General features: G+C 44.4%; 1 protein-coding gene across 1 annotated transcript in view; it reads left to right on the plus strand.

Moving 5' to 3' along the window:
- LOC119179303 (receptor-type guanylate cyclase Gyc76C) overlaps window positions 1-9,926 on the plus strand; it is a 410,240-nt gene extending 400,314 nt beyond the window's left edge. The window contains exon 24 of the mRNA XM_075868918.1: window positions 1,259-9,926. Within this exon, the coding sequence (XP_075725033.1) occupies window positions 1,259-1,843 (585 nt within the window). The 3' untranslated portion in view covers window positions 1,844-9,926. The remainder of the gene's footprint in view (window positions 1-1,258) is intronic.
- The last annotated feature ends 6,684 nt before the right edge of the window (window positions 9,927-16,610 follow it).

The following is a 16,610-nucleotide window of genomic DNA, read 5'->3' on the forward strand; positions in this document are numbered from 1 at the left end:
GGGTATTATATACTCTCGCACGTGTACGAACACATGCACGTACATGCGTAGAGTATTGTTGTGACACCCTCCTGTCCCTCGTGAAAAAAATTCCGGGCCACGCTTCTACTGTCCGTCGTTCGGTAGGGCATCGGATGCATTATCCAAAGGTAGTAGGTTCAGTCTGTACCAGTGACAATGTTGCTTTTTTGTCCACTTCAGTTTCTTTGCATTTATGTCGTTATTACGATACTACAGTTAAAGACTTTAGATAATGTCCGGCCCTACAGCCTTCTTCATTTCATTAGGTTGTGTCTAACAATCAAACAAGCCCTCAGTTCATTTGCCCTCTTCCTTTTACCTTGAAGAAGTTAATCATAACTGGAGCTGCTGGTTCCAGTTTTCACTCAACTTGCTGCATTGGTTAGTTGACATGAGTAATTGTACTGGAGTACCGAACCATCTTGATGGAAATTTGTTGCATGGGACACAAAAGTAACTTTGTAATATATGTGTACTTGCTAAACTTTACGGTGATGGGGCAATGATCAGTTTGTTATATATTGACTGTGTAGTGAGCAATCATTTAACAGGAAATGTTGCCAAAGCAAATGCTTCATCAACAAGAGTTGCCCAACTACCTGCCCCTGCAACATGTTTACGTACAAGTTGCCCATTCTTCTCTAGCCTCAGTTGTTGAAACTCAATGCTTCTCCTGCAGCCAATCAGGTTATGGGAGAGTGAATGAGGTGTATATAAGGAAAGCTACAAAGGAATGCTGCCCTGATAAGAGACTCGCCCTATTTTTGAAACATTGGCTCCTGTGATATCCCCAGTTCAATTATTTCCCTTAACTGTTAAGCCTCTTTGTACCCCAGCGAGCTTCTTTCTTATCTGGATCTCATTTTTTGTTATGTAAGCGTTTCTTATATTGTGATTCGACCTATTCGTGGTCATTTACTTAACAGGTGTCAGTTATTTTCAGCATTTACTGCTATGTGAGTGACAGCACTTAGACTCTGATCTTAGGCGTATATAACTAATAGCTGCTCAAGCCGTAGCTTATGCCAATAGCCCTGGGCCTCTGCAGCCTGTCATTTGTTGTAAGTATGAATGAGTGGGTTGGTGTCTTGTTTAAAGTGTAAGGGGCGACGACGGCAATGTAGAGAGCAACATAGGTGTACCTCCCTTTGTCCATTTCTGTCGTTGCAACTTTCTCTTTGAAATACTCATCTTTGTGATGTTATGGTGACTGAAGCGCACATTTTTGCACATGCAGGCCTTGCACCGGCTAAAGCAGGACAGCCCGGGCATCCTGCGTCCCAAGCCATCGCGGGAGTCTTCGTTCACGTACAAGGGCCCGCGGCGGCACGAGTTCCTCGAGGCCCCGTCGTCACGCACGAACAGTGTGGCCGACCTAGACGGTGGCGGCCTCATTCTTCCACGCCGAAACGAGTCCACGCTATCGCCGTGCATTAAGGACGAGTTCGGCTGCTCGAACTCGGATCAAGCCATGATCAGGGCCCGGCAGTGGGCCACCGATCGGGGCAAAAATGGACTCAAGAGCCTGGACGAAAGTGCCCGGCCGCTGCTGCGCGACGCGTCGACCAACTGCAACGGCAATGGCGGAGGCCACCTGCTGTCACTCGCCGAGGACGCGGCCAAGCGGTGGCGCTCGTGCGACGAGATTGCCGCGCTCGCACCCACCCACGACAAGCTGAAGAAAATGTTCACCGGCCTGCTACGTGTAGGCGCGTCACGCGATAAGTCGCGTGACTGGGACTCAGCGGCAGTGGATGTCGGCGGAGGACTGCCCAGGCTAGTGTGTGAAAGTGCTGAGGACACAACGGAGAGTATCGTATGAGTGTGTAATCTTAAGCATTGCAACCCCTCACTACTGTTATTCAATGATACAACCTTTTTCAGTCTTCGTACGATTAAGGCCAGTGCCATAGTCATGTACAAACGACTTCCCGGTGCAGAACCATGACAGAACAGCACTAACACGGGGACACTGAAGGCCCTTACATGCTACTTTCACTGGCTCTGAGCATCGCCAACAAAGTTTTTCCAAGTGTAATAGGAGCTCGAGCGTGAGAAAACACTCTATATGGGCCCCGTGCTATTATAGCACATGTTTATTATACAAAGTACTGGCCTTGGCTATAAAGGATGGCCCGTAGGCTAGTGAAGTGGGAGCTGTGAGCCTTTTGCGGAAGCTTGTTATGCAAGGTAGAGACACGGAATTTTTTTTCACCTCCTGGTACGACGTGTGCTGCTGTCGCATGGCAATTGAAAAGGACTTCAGTAGTCGATCAGTCACAACAGCATCAAGATTACTATGGGCATGTTCCCTTGTGTAGCCTTCCTTAACCTATCCATAACGTAAGTGGTATGAGTTCGTCAGTGCGAATTTAAGTATGGTCCACTGATAAAGGCAGTGGGCCAGCCTCTGATACACGAGACGCCAATATCATGTGGTTTGTTCTGTATATAACTCTCCGTTTTGCAGCCAGAACTGAAATGGGCTGCTCTTAGCATTGTTGAAAGTACCGAGAGGTTCTTTAGTTATGTTATTGTACAGTTGAAGCATTGAGTCTTGGGCTTCCATGGCAGAGGCTTGGAGTTTTTAAAATATTATATTTCCTCAGTGTTCTACGAAACGAGGGGAATTTCGAAAGTGCGCGGTGCACCTTTTTTGTGTGTGTGAACTGCAGCGATGACCTCGCCTCACTTTGTGGACACACAAAAGGCCAGATGTGTGTCTGTTGCACCGAAGAAGGTGCGACGAAAATTTGAGTGAAGTGCACGTTCGAGGAGTATGACGTTAAACAAGCTGCACGTGTAAGTTATCGTGTGTTGCGCTCTTGCCTCGCCAAGGCCGAGTGTTAATTACCTAGTGACTATGCTTAGACTTCACAACCCCCCCGTACAGCGCACGCCATGGTTCCATCTGTGCGAAGAAAAAATTAACCAGACGATCGCCATGAAAGCATCGGTGTGTTAAAAGTTATCTGTGGTGTCTACATTCCCAAAAGCCGAGTGCGTAATTCGTTGAGTGAACTGCAGAGTGGTCGCCGTTTTGCCATTTTTGGAGCCAGTGCCGCGAGCCAAACGTGTGCCCCACTGGGACGGAACGTCGGTTTTTGTTCAACATGTGGATGCAGCTTCCACAAAGTTGCCGAGTTCTTGCGTACATTTTTTTTTTCGTGACAATTTTGTTTTGCCAAAAATGTGCCTGAATAGTTTTCTTGAAGTGCGTGTGGTGCGGCTGAACTCCGTGCTTCTGGCGCCAGCCACTTTTCAAGCACACGCATGTATTGACTCTTTGACACGCATCAACGCCATGTATGCATTAATGTGCTTGGAGCACCTGATAGTGTCAAAGCGTGGAAGTGTATGTAGTGTTAGTATGTATCTTTTCTCTTCAGTCATGTCTTTCCAGTATCGCCACCTCAACACCTGGTGCCGACTTCACGGCGCACGTCATTTGAATGTACCATTAACAATTTAACAAATAACTTGTTTAATTTTTATTTCCTCTTCCCCATCCTTTTTTTTTTTTTCTCTTTACGCGTGTCAAAATGCATCCTCATTCCAAGTCAGACGAATGAACAAGTGCATTTCCGTGTCTCTTGTGCCGTTTTTTCTGACAACGCTTCGTTTGTGCCGTCTCGCGGCAGGACTGTGGGAGCCGACGTCAAAGCGTGTTAGTTGAGCTTGGCGTCCAAGGTCCGACGCTGCGATTTCTGCGGTGTGTCATTTGTAGTCTCACGTTTGTTTCGTTTTTCTGTTTTCGCGGTCCGCAAACATGCTGACACTTTCTTTCGTTGTCTTGGCGCCACCTGAAGTGTTGTATTTTATGTTTTCCGCGTGGGTTCCGCGCATGCTTATGATAAATGTGAAACATTTCTGTGTGTCTGTGAGCAAGAACGTTGCGTTCTCACTTGTGGAATAAGTACCTGAAAGGCAAAAGAAGAATCAAAGTTCTTGGGTCCTTTTTTTTTTGCTTTCTTTAGCCAGAAAGACTTGACTCTCTTCGATGAGCATGGTGATAGAAACAGTCAGGGTGCTTATCAAGAACAACTGTTATCAGTGGGCACCAAGATAACTAGAATAATGTTACCCAGGTGTTGGTGCCAGTGTCGAGTAGAGGACGCTACTAGCCATAGAAGAGGTTGAAGTGTCTCAGGTTTGGGACCTCCAAGTATTGTCCGTTTTTACTAGAATGGCGGGGGACGCCCGTAGACTGGAGGAGGGCTCAATAATGTCCAATTGAACAGCATTTTCATGACCTCTTTTTGTATGACATGATGTTTCGCGGCCGGCACTCGATAGGGACATCTATGGATGGGCGGAGCATTGCCAGTGTGGACCGGATGAGTAACGAGGTGGGTTCGACCTAGGGGGCAGTCTACGAAATGAAATATGTCTTCGTAGGCCATCAAAATGGGACTGAGGGCGTCAGCATAAGAAGGTTGTAGGTGAGGAGCTATCATTTTGGTAAACTTGTCGTTAGATGGTGTCGTCAGAGCCGTAGGTCGAGCGAGTGCAGATGGTTGTTTATAGTTTAGTGCAGATACTTTCGAGCCTTCTAAAGGGGACAGCACAGCAAGAGATACACCATTAGAAAAAGCTTGTGGCGACGAGCCGATGTTCAGGAGAGGAGGCCATGCACGATTGTTGATGAGCCTAGTGATGGAGCTAGGGAGAGCTATTTGACATTCTAGTACATTGTCGCAAACTAGAGACACAACGTAATTGCCATCCTGAAGTGGAGTCACGAAGTAATTACCATCCTAAAGTGGTGGACACGACAGCATGGGGACAAAAGTCGCAGCACATCCACCAAAATGATACGTGTAGAGCTGCAGTTGCAGAGGCCCTAAGGCATAAAATTTGGGTGGATGCTAAAGAACCCCAGGTGGTCGAAATTTCCGGAGTCCTCCACTACGGCGTCTCTCATAATCATATGGTGGTTTTGGGACGTTAAACCCCACATATCTATCTATGCTTTAAGGCAAGTGTGACACGATCAATTCTGAGCCACGAGACACTTCAACCTCTTCTATAACTAGTAGCATCCCCTAGTCAACACTGGCACCAACACCTACATAACATTATCACGTGGAATCTGCGTCGCCTTGTTTCTAACAGACAACCGAGCTCTCGGGTTACATTGCATAAGAGCGGCAATTTCCATTTTGCAAGCTTGCTGCAACTCCCGCATAAAAGATGTCTCAGAGAGGATTTTCATCTGAGCAGGATTCAACTGTTGCCATACGAGCAAGTTGCAAGGCACTCGTTAAATGCACACCACAACTTTTTTTTTTTTTGGCTGCATGTCCAAAGCAGGATGAATATTCAAAGCGTTAGCAGGCACGCAACTTTATCATCATTGTTGCTGCTGAGGGCAGATAGATGAACCAACAAAAATGATCTCGCATAATTCATAAAGAGCATGTATCGTATTGCAACATTTTAGGAAGAAAAGAATAAGGTGCAGCCTCTCATCATTGTCGCCTAATCCCATTGCATGTCTCCACTTAATAGTTCATGTGTCAACTTCAAATGCTCGAAAGATGTGTCGATTGCCATAACTTATTTTTCTTTTAAGTTCATGTAATACATGCTACGTGAAGAAATTAGCCTCAGCCTGAGGGAAAATGTGTCAAATGCACTGAGGCCTTGCTCCCGAGCAAATATATGGATTTTTTGTTTATTCTTCGTCGCAAAATGCTGTAATAAGGGGCACATTCTGTACAGGTTTGGGTGCCATGTCTCTTAACACATGTAAAAACGTAGCAAGTTTTAAATTATGTCAGTCATTGTAGGTTTTCTTGCATGGGACCTTGTCTTACGCAAATGATTCAGGCGTAGTAAATGTCTAGACATTTATAGCAAGTGCGCTTTTCACTTCAGACCCTACATAATTCACGACAAGGAAAGCATGATGTCAAGACAATGGAATGACGCTGCTTATTTAAAAAATAACTGCAGATAGTGGTTGAGTACTTAATCCTAATGAACACTGACATCATTTCTCTAGCTGGTAACATCTCTGGCAAGTAAAATGAGTGGCTTATACTTTCCAAGATATTTTTCTCATCAGTTTGAGGTGCCTGATCTGTGATCAAGTGCAATTATCTGGTTAATGAATGCTAAGGGTCGCTTGTGGGCAAAGCTTAATGTAGTGCAATAGCCCCGTAATACAAGAGGCAAATTCTCGTAGCAAGTACGAGTTGGTTGCAGTGACCCTTAGCTTTCTTTTTGTAATAATAATTTGCGACAACCACTTTTGAGTTATGCAAAACTTTAGGTTCTTGAGCACAGTGGTTTTTCTTTTTGTCCTAACCTGACATGATTGCGCAGAGCCAGTGACAGCTCACCGTTTCACGTTAACTGTTAATTAATAAGGAACGTTCTTAAGTGGCAAGGTACTTTGCTTTCCTCGTTTATCCCATGTGCAGCACTTGACAAACTGTGCAGCTTCTAAAGTCTGGTAGTGTTACTAGTCAATAGCTCTTGGTTGAGTGCAGGCAAAGCCTTCAATGTCTGCAAGGCTTCAAAAGTGATGGCACAATAAAATATAATGTACCTCGGTGTAAAAATTTTAATTGTTGCACTGGTTGATTTCACTATCAGACAGCAGCATGATTAGAAGGGACGGTGTCTGTGATTATCCAAAAAGGTCATTCTACTGAGGTAATAGTTGAGGAGACTGGTGCTGATGTAGAATTTTGGGGCACTGGCTAAGAACAACAAAGAACAGAGTTTCAGACAATTTCCGTCCTCTCATATTCATGCAGTCAAGAATAGCTCTTGTGGGATTTGAGCAAAAGTCTCAAATTAACGCAGAAAAGAAGTAGGACAGAAGAATGCACCGTAACTTTATCATACACTTTATCACGTAACTTTATACACTTTATCACGTAGCTGGAATGCACGTAACTTTATCATGCTCCAGCTTTTTTTTTTTTTCTAATCAAGAGCTTGTCTGAAGATTGGTTTTGAAAACTAATGTATGAAAAAGCCAATGCATTCATTGCCTTAATTGCCCTAGTTTGCTGGCCAGTCAACTTGGTAAACAATGTGAACTTGTTAGGTCTCATTACACAGGCTGGGTCGTGCATACAACTAGATAACTAACTGACGGTTGAGTGAATATTTCTGCAATTGTCGGCTACTCTTTGTGGCAGAAGTGACAATGCCGAAGCAGGGTTTAGCGTGCGAATGACCTGGCAGCAGAGCTGGTGAAGGACCACGACACTCAGTCGGAGATTTGACAGAATGCCGTCATCTAAAGAAAAGCATTGCCATATATCTAAACAGCTCCCTTAGGTCAATGAGGAATTCTGCTAGCATTTTGTTTCCATTTAGCAGGAATAACTTCAAGCTCTTCCAGCTAGTCAAGGTCCAGTTCAAGACACAGCTATTGTGTTCGCCTGCCTACCGGAACGTATGAAGTTAGGGTTACGAGAAGCACGAGAAAGTAAGCGTTTGGCGGAGGGAGCTCAGGTGTGCAGTCGAAAACATTTTAAACTTTAGCCCCATGCTGAAGTACAGTGACGTTGGCATAACTTTTGAGTCTGTGTATTCCCAGAGTTGGATCTGTTACTTTAATAGGTACGATTCGCGATGCTCGCCTTGGTGGTTCACCTTATCCTGGAGTGTCAGATGCTTTCATGTGTGTGCACGTGTGTGCGCATCTATGTGCAAGTGCTTATCTGTATGTACCTACATGTCGTCCTTTATGTATTAACATGAACACATCGACTCGGGCAACAACAAAATGATAGCCTATACAGGATGACACAGTGTACTGGCTGACAACGGACTTATTTTTGTGACAGACAAGCAATTAAATACACTTACTATAGTTCAATTCAGCTGCCAGTCAGTACAAGGCATCGTCTTTCTACGTGTGTTTATATTGTCATCGTGCTTTCTGTTGTTCTCGCCTGTTTGGCATATTGAGACACTTCTGTGGGGACGATAACGTCTCTGACCCTTCTGTTAAAAAGTGTATGGCATCTGGGATTCGATCATCAAGCTTATATTGCATCGCTTAATAAGGCTGTATTAGGGCGAGGGTTTCCAGAGACTAAATGTTATTTTGTTTGTACAAAGTTGCAGCTCAGAATTGATTTGGAATGCTCTTTTTTGAATGCATGTGAAACGCAGGAAATGTTCTAGTTTTTTCGGCATGCACGTTAGACAAGGGTGAGCTGGATTGACATGGATGTTTGCGTCATCCACGTCTTTTTGCTTGTACTTATGTAATTTGCATGCTGAAACGCTAGAAAAAATGGCCGCATGACCAGGGTAACAGTTTTTAAAAGATAACGCACGTTTCATTACACAAGGCCTGTTATCCAACTTGCGAATGATTCAGCATTGAATTTTAAGATGAATTAGTCAGTTATAGTGTATTAACTGCTGCAAACACTTCCCTTTCTTTTTTTTATACCGTATTTCTCACTGAGAAATGTTTCTCAAAGTCTGAAAAATCTTAATGTGGGTATGACAAAACAACAAGCTCGCAAATCGCTAAAGGAGTTCCGGTGATTCACTGAATGTGCTTACATTTTGCCATCTCCTATTATAGTGTAATACCCAGGCATTCTTTTCTAGATATACAAGTCTAAGTTTGTTAATATTGGCTCATCAGTAGTTTCATTCATTGAAGGTTTGGGCAAGCTTAACAGTATGTCGAGTGTGAGAGTTTAATTTCATGTTGTAATTTGTGTACGTTACCCAATAGCAATGGGATTGTTGTGGAGCTTTGAGACTATAAATGTGACACTTCAATACTTCGATTTTTCCTTCTATTTACGATGAAGTGATTTATGCAATGCGAAAATTTGGGAGCTCAATGCGATATCTGTATATTTAAGATTCAATAATCGATTTTTCGCTCTTTAACCTTGCTATCTTTCCTCTAGATGAATTTAATAGCCGTAAGATTTCATTTTTCACACGTAATGTTCAAGCAGCTCAAGCCTTTCTGTTACAAAGCTATTTCATGGGCACGATTAGGCTGTTAAGGAAAAAGAGGCAATGTCAATGGGTAAAAATCTGTTGCTGCCAAATCAAAGAGGGTTTTGTCCTCGTTTTGTTAGCTGAAATTCAAAAGTTTTACATAAAAGGAAAAAGCGTGGGAGAGGCTGAAAAGCCGTGTTGGCACCATGTGATAGAGCAGGTGTACTTGTTCTGCTTAAGTCGTGTTGGGTTCCTTGCTATCGCCCCGTTTTGCTGCATTTGTTCAAACTATGCACAGCGGTGATCGGTGCGAGTTGTACCGTGGCTGAAGCCTGTACTCTAACACCTGCCCAATGTGAAGTTTATTTTTTTTCAAATACCAGAAGTTGAAACGGTGTTTACTCCATTTCTAGTTTTCATGTTGGAACCCACCGGGCAATGCTGCTGCCACTTTGATTAGGGACAGCATGTTGCAATTCGCACCGGGTGCCGCTGTGCGTCTCAATATAACTGTTATCTTTGGTGGGTGAAAATGGCTACTATGTCTCAAATGTTATATATTACTTTTAACAGCATTAAGTGGAGATGTTGCAGCAAACAGTTTGTACACATAGCTCTGGCGACAGTTGATTTAAGAGTTTGGTTTCACTGTCCAGACCTGGACTGTGGAGAATGACCTGGTTTCCATACCAGTTGGCCCGCTCGGGAAAGGAGCATGAGACGTAAAACAATAACAAGGAAACGTTCAGTGAAATGGTGTGTGCCAGTGCCAAATGCACACTAGTTAGTTTTTTTTTTCTTGGGGTGACTTCTGTGATACGAGTTACATGTTAAGAGTTTCTTTTTAATGTCACGCTGTTTTCATCGTTTATATTTTTTCTTTCCTCCTTGTCTATCTCTATCGAAGCCGAGTGGATAGTCTTGGCTTCGTGGCATTAGTGTAAATAAAAACGAATTATATTTTTTTCTGGCGTCCTGTCTTTTATGCAGCGTTGGTTGCTCTTGAGAACAACATTGGTTATGCCATACGTTGCGAAAAAAATAACGTGCGAAAAAAAGATAAATACAAAAAAAAAGAATGTCGCGATATGCGTATAAAGGGACACTAAATTAAGGTAAATGAAAATTTATGTCAGAGTGAAAGAGCAATGTGTAACAACGTGTAAAACGTCAAGATTATCAGCAGCAGTGTCCTACTTACGTTACCGAGAAATTAAGCATCTATGGCACAATTTGCGCCTCGAGCAGGACATTTTAAGAATGGTGTCCTGATGACGTCACTTACGTGAAAACGCCCGACTACTATTGATCACTAGTAATCAAACTAGCCATAAAAAAAGAAGCTTCCATGCATCGAGAGACGTAATAAAATGCTACTTGCTCGTTTCGCTTCGATTCACGGGAAAAAAAGGAGCACCTTGTGTTACGGTGGTGTACGGCGCGAGTGGTTGAAAAATTCAGTTTTCGCCTGGTTAGGCTAGATTGGTGGCGTCATCTAGCGAGGCTCAGTTGAACCAAGCAAACAGAAACGTGGCTTTGTTGATGGGTGGTCAAATCTCGGAGGCCGTGGCAGAAAATAGTTCAAAGGCCGTTTTTGCTGCTGTGCCTCCTGCTAATTTCGCTCTGATGTTTCTATTGTCGGCGGGCGGTGTTGGGCACGGCAACGTGGGCGTGAGAAAGATCGCTTACCGGTGGGTGATATCACAAGTGTGCTAACGCGATACGGATCACTAAACCACACTTTTATTTCAAAATAGGCACTTTTTTGGCACAAAAGCAGCCCAGAATCACGCCTCGTAAAAACATTTTTTTTTTTTGCAAGAATGTTACTGTTTCTTCATATCTTTCTTTTTCTCTCTCTGTACTGGTTCTCAGCGGCTGCAGAGAGGCACAAACCCGTTACGATGATCATAGTTTATTTAAATTGACTAACAATAAAGGAGCGATTTGCTAAGAAAGCTTCTCTGTTAAAAGTCTCTTAGAAATGTGCCCGGCCTAACAGAAAACTATCTTTATGATAAATGGGTATGCCACGAAATTGTACAAATCCCACCATATAGAACTTCCACTAAGGAAAGGAATAAGGCTGCAGCAGTTAGCCCAATAAATGGCTTCGAAGCAATGATGGCGAGACCTCTAGTACACACAATGAGAGAATGTACTAGGGAACTCGAAGGGCAACCATAGGTGTTCTGTGGGCAATTCCAGCTGCCGAAACTATGGAAGATCTACGCCCAGTGATGTTTAGTGCAGGGAAATTTCTCTTGTTCGGAGAATTTTCACCTGTCATTTTGAGCCAACGGGAAAAAGGAGATCTTCGTGGTATTGCTGGAAATTTCAGGAATGGTTAAATTTTTCTATGTCGACCAATAATTAATGGTCACAGTGCACCTTTACCTCCTGCAATCGGTACCGGCCCATGCACCACGCAAGCGTAGCCCTTGAGATTTGTTTTTGATCATCACGCAGAGCGATTTATAGTTCACAAGTGGAGTTAGACTTGAAGCCAACAATGTGCAGTGCTCTAACAGTATATATGAATTAATAAAATCGTGCTTTTGTTGTGCTGCAGTGGAAGGGCTAGTTCATTATTGCAAAAGTCGCCAGTACGTCAGACACGTGTAATTATAGTATGTGTGTGCATGGATGAAGGTGGAAATCGGTACTGTTGTAAAGGGAAATATGCTGGGAATTTCCTCAACGTTTGCAGGGAAAACTCCCGGGAATAGGGAATTTTCATGTGTCCGAATGAGAGGTCTTCGGTGTAGTACTGAACGTCTACGCCAACGACGACGCGCTCATGTCGTGTCTGTGTGGTTTATCTCGACTCTGAGAATCCACGTAGAAACAAACCTGGCATCTCCTGCTGACTTAGAATCGTCTGCTGACCACAAGGTCCGGTATAGTGGCATAGTCGCTGGATCCCGACCGTGACATTTTCGATGGAGGCGAAAGTCCTTGAGGCACGCACGTACTTAGATTTCCGTGCACGTTAAAAAACCACAGGTGGTTGATATTTCCTGATATTTCCGGAGCCTTGCACTGCGCATAACAGTTTAGTGACGTTAAACTCCCGTCAATCATTGTTATTACGTAGCTCAAACTTAACAACGACCTGAAAGCAACCCAGAACCAACCTAGAAACGACCACATTAGTCGTCAAAATATTCCATTTTCGCAGTTTTAAGTCTTTCGCGACATAGTACGCGCAAGTCGAGCTTGAATATTTTTTTTTTTTTCGTTACGATGCATGCAAATGGTTCACATGCATTGAGCCGAGGAAGCGGTAGTGCTTAGCTCAGCGGCTAAGGCACTCACCTTCGTAACGTAAGGGAGCAAGTTCGAATCCCGTTGCTGCGATGAAATCACTTTTCTTAGTCGATAAGACTGACGCATGTGTTCCAAATTCGTTTCTCCCAACCATGCAATGATGACTAGCCGAAGAGGTAAGGCATTACCGTTCGGACGGTCAGGGACTTAGTTCGATTCCCAGTGCTGCGGCGAATGTATTTTTTTTTCTTTGTCGTAACCTCATCATGGATGATAAGGGCCCAGATTCGCACCCGACGGGGGCGTGCAGAACAGCTAACTTTGTAACTGGTGGGCCGGAGGGCGTGTAAATGCTTCAGTATCACGCGAAACGTTAAAGCATGACAACGTTTAGAGAAGGGGGGTGGGGATCATAACATCGTAGCCTCTCCTCTCCCTCCCCTCTGGTTACGGCCCACTAAGGTCCTCTACTTTGCTAATATCTTCCTCTTTCTATACCGTTTCTTCTATCGACCTTTCCCATCTTCTACAAGGCACTATGTCGTGTCGACCATGAGGCAGACAGAAATTATATAGGTGCCTTTTACCCATCGTTCAAAAATGACACTACTGCTTTTCTTAGTATCTATTGCAGTGAAGCCAACCCATTAGAAAAACTTTCAGCTCGGAAAGAAGGCGTAGCAAGTGCGTCAATGCAAGGTGTGACGTCAGACAAAAGTTGAGCCTTATCGGGGATGATAAGGGCCTAAACTTTTTCGGCGGTTTTGGGCATGTATCGCAGTGAAGCCAACGCATCAGGGAAACCTTCCGTTAGGAAAGAACACCTAACGGGCTCATGGCTGCATAGTGTGACGTCAGACAAAATTTGAACCTTATCAGGGGTGATAAGGGGCTAAACTTCTTAAACCTGTTTTTGGCCATTCGTGAGGTGAAGCCAACGTCCCAGGGAAACTTTCAACTTGCAAAGAGCACACGGATGGTGCATCACTGCAAGATGTGACGTCAGACAAAAGTTGAGCCTTATCGGGGATGATAAGGGCCTAAACTTTTTTCGGCAGTTTTGGGCATGTATCGCAGTGAAGCCAACGCATCAGGGAAACCTTCCACTAGGAAAGAACACCTAACGGGCTCATGGCTGCATAGTGTGACGTCAGACAAAAGTTGAACCTTATCGGGGGTGATAAGGGGCTAAACTTCTTAAACCTGTTTTTGGCCATTCGTGAGGTGAAGCCAACATACTGGGGGAACTTCTAACTCGCAAACAGCGCACGGATGGCGCATTGCTGCAAGATGTGACGTCAGACAAAAGTTGAGCCTTATCAGGGATGATAAGGGCCTAAACTTTTTTCGGCAGTTTTGGGCATGTATCGCAGTGAAGCCAACGCATCAGGGAAACCTTCGCATCGAAAGAACGCGTAGTGGGCCCATTGCTGCATGGTGTGACGTAAGACAAAAGTTGAACCTTATCAGGGGTGATAACGGGCTAAACTTTTTCGACCGGTTTCGGCCCTTCGTGTGGTGAAGCCAACATACTGGGGGAACTTCTAACTCGCAAACAGCGCACGGATGGCGCATTGCTGCAAGATGTGACGTCAGACAAAAGTTGAGCCTTATCAGGGATGATAAGGGCCTAAACTTTTTTCGGCAGTTTTGGGCATGTATCGCAGTGAAGCCAACGTATTAGGGAAACCTTCGCATCGAAAGAACGCGTAGTGGGCCCATTACTGCATGGTGTGACGTAAGACAAAAGTTGAACCTTATCAGGGGTGATAACGAGCTAAACTTTTTTGACCGGTTTTGGCCCTTCGTGTGGGGAAGACAACAAACTGGGGGAACTTCTAACTCGGAAACAGCGCACGGATGGCGCATTGCTGCAAGGTGTGACGTCAGACAAAAGTTCAGCCTTATCGAGGACGATAAGGGCCTCAACTTTTTCGATCGTTTATGGCCATTCGTGCGGTGAACCCAACGTACTTGGGCAACATTCAACTCGCAAAGAGCGCACGGATGGCGCATCACTGCAAGGTGTGACGTCAGACAAAAGACGCGCCTTATCGGGGGTGATAAGGGCCTAAACTTTTTTCGGTGGTTTCGGGCAGGTATCGCAGTAAAGCCAACGCATCAGAGGACCCTGCCGCTTGGAAAGAACGCGTAGCAGGCCCATTGCTGCAAGGTGTGACGTCAGACAAAAGTTGAGCCTTATCGGGGGTGATAAGGGGCTAAACTTTTTTGACTGTATTTGGCCTTCGTGTGGTGAAGCCAACGTACCAGGAGAACTTTTAATTCGGAAAGAGCGCATAGATGGCGCATCGCCGCAAGGTGTGACGTCAGACAGAAGTGGAGCCTTATCAGGGGTGTTAAGGACCACAACTTTTTTCGGCCGTTTCGGGCATGTATCGCAGTGAAGCTAACGCATCATGGGAACCTTCCGCTTGGAAAGGACGCGTAGCGGTCCCATGGTCGCAAGGTGTGACGTAAAAGTTGAGCCTTATCGGGGGTAATAAAAGCCTAAACTTATCAGGGGTGTTAAGAGCCTCAACTTTTTACGGCTGTTTTGGGAATGTATTGCAGTGAAGCCAACACATAAGGATAAGCCTTGCCTCGATTTTTTTTTCATGTTTGATATGCACAATTAGCGAGAAAATAGCGGGATGTGTGCCTAACTTCGCTTGCGTGACTCATTATCACATGCTCTCGCTGCGCTGAAAACATGGTGGTGTTGTCTGTGTTTTGTCGCATAGAAATGCAGAGTGGCAACAGCTAGCGCTCTGTGCAGGTAGTTTCGATACGGCTGTGCGTGTAGAAGCCAAATGGAATAATATAGTGTTACTGTAGAGTGTACGCTACAGTGAGAAGTCCCTCCATATGTAACGTAGTACTAAACACATGAAACAAAAATTTTAAACAGACATTGTGGTTCTGGGTTTTGAACTTGTGACCTCACGATCAGAAGCAGAGCATTCTGTCCACTGGACAACCACTGGTGCCTGCAGTGGGGTGAGTGTAAATGAAGAGTATGAATGAGTTGTAATATCGATGGAGCGAATTAGAAGAGATATTTTCGTCTGATCAAAGAAAATGAACGCCGAATCAGCGGCAAAGCTGTGTTTACCCGTACGCCCGTCTGTGTCGCACTAGACGGATGATTGTGAAAGAAAAAAAAAATACCAACCTAATAGTGCTGGAAGTCGAACGTAGGCCCTCCACTCCGACGGTGAGCATCTTAAGCGATACGCTATATACACCAGAGCTTGCGCAGCGGGCGAATGCTTCTAAGCCATGTAACAGTGCTGTACCAGTGATTCAACATAATAATAATAATAATAATAATAATAATAATAATAATAATAATAATAATAATAATAATAATATAGCACCTTTTGCACCGTCTTGACGAGAAAACAGAGTTAACCTGAGTATTCCGTAACCCGATAATATATATAAGGTAAGGCATATGAAGAACGCAAGAGGTCCTCTCGCAGAAATCCCAGTGTTGGTGTGTTTGGTTGCGGGTGGAAAGTCGAGAAACACGTGATGAATGAATGGAAGCTTTGGTTAGAGTGGCTATCGAAACCAGGCCTCCTGGGGTGACGGCTATGCGGACTGTATCCTTGTTGACAGCGATTCGTACAGTAGCTTACAATGATTTATCGAGGTTTGAGGGAAATATTTCTACCTTAACTAGAAAATCAGTGAGTGGTCAGAGTACGTTTCCCATGTACAAGTGAGCATGTGTTATTTCAAAGATATTTTTCGTTTATGCGATTGGTAACAGGGGTGGCGCGATGATTTTCTTGTTCTTTTTTAAAAAAAATCTGGCACTCACTACAAAAGAGTTACAACAGAGGGTCACTGCCCCTCCTCTGGTGTGGCCCTTTATTGGTAACTGCCAGGGACCATGGGAGGCCATACTTACCTTATTAAAAGCTTCTCTAAGAAATTCATGATGTATGCAAGTGATTATGGGACATTTCAGCCCACGAAACATTTCCTGCAGCGTCTCAACAGCTTCTTCAACACACTATTAGCGAATCTTGAATTCACAGATCATTAATCAGGAAGGCCTGAATCGACCACTTCACCAGAAGACCCAAGCTGCTCAGTTCGGTAAAGATTTCAGCAGGTGTCAAAGAGTCGTATGACAAACATAATATTCACGTGCGCCCCATCCCAAAAGGCAGTTGCGTTTTCAGTGCTTTACAAGCACATGCCAGACCACACTATGTCATACATACTTACTGTGGCACAGAAGGGATCTCTATTCAAAGTAGAGAAATCTCATCTGAATCGTAGTCTGTAGACTTACCCGCCTAAGGTCAGTATCCGACGTTGTGCAACGATAACTTGGGTAGAGAAATTCACACTTCAACTCCAGCAAA

Source organism: Rhipicephalus microplus, chromosome 7 (assembly GCF_043290135.1).
Source record: "Rhipicephalus microplus isolate Deutch F79 chromosome 7, USDA_Rmic, whole genome shotgun sequence".
In the NCBI taxonomy this organism is placed as follows: Eukaryota; Metazoa; Arthropoda; class Arachnida; order Ixodida; family Ixodidae; genus Rhipicephalus; species Rhipicephalus microplus.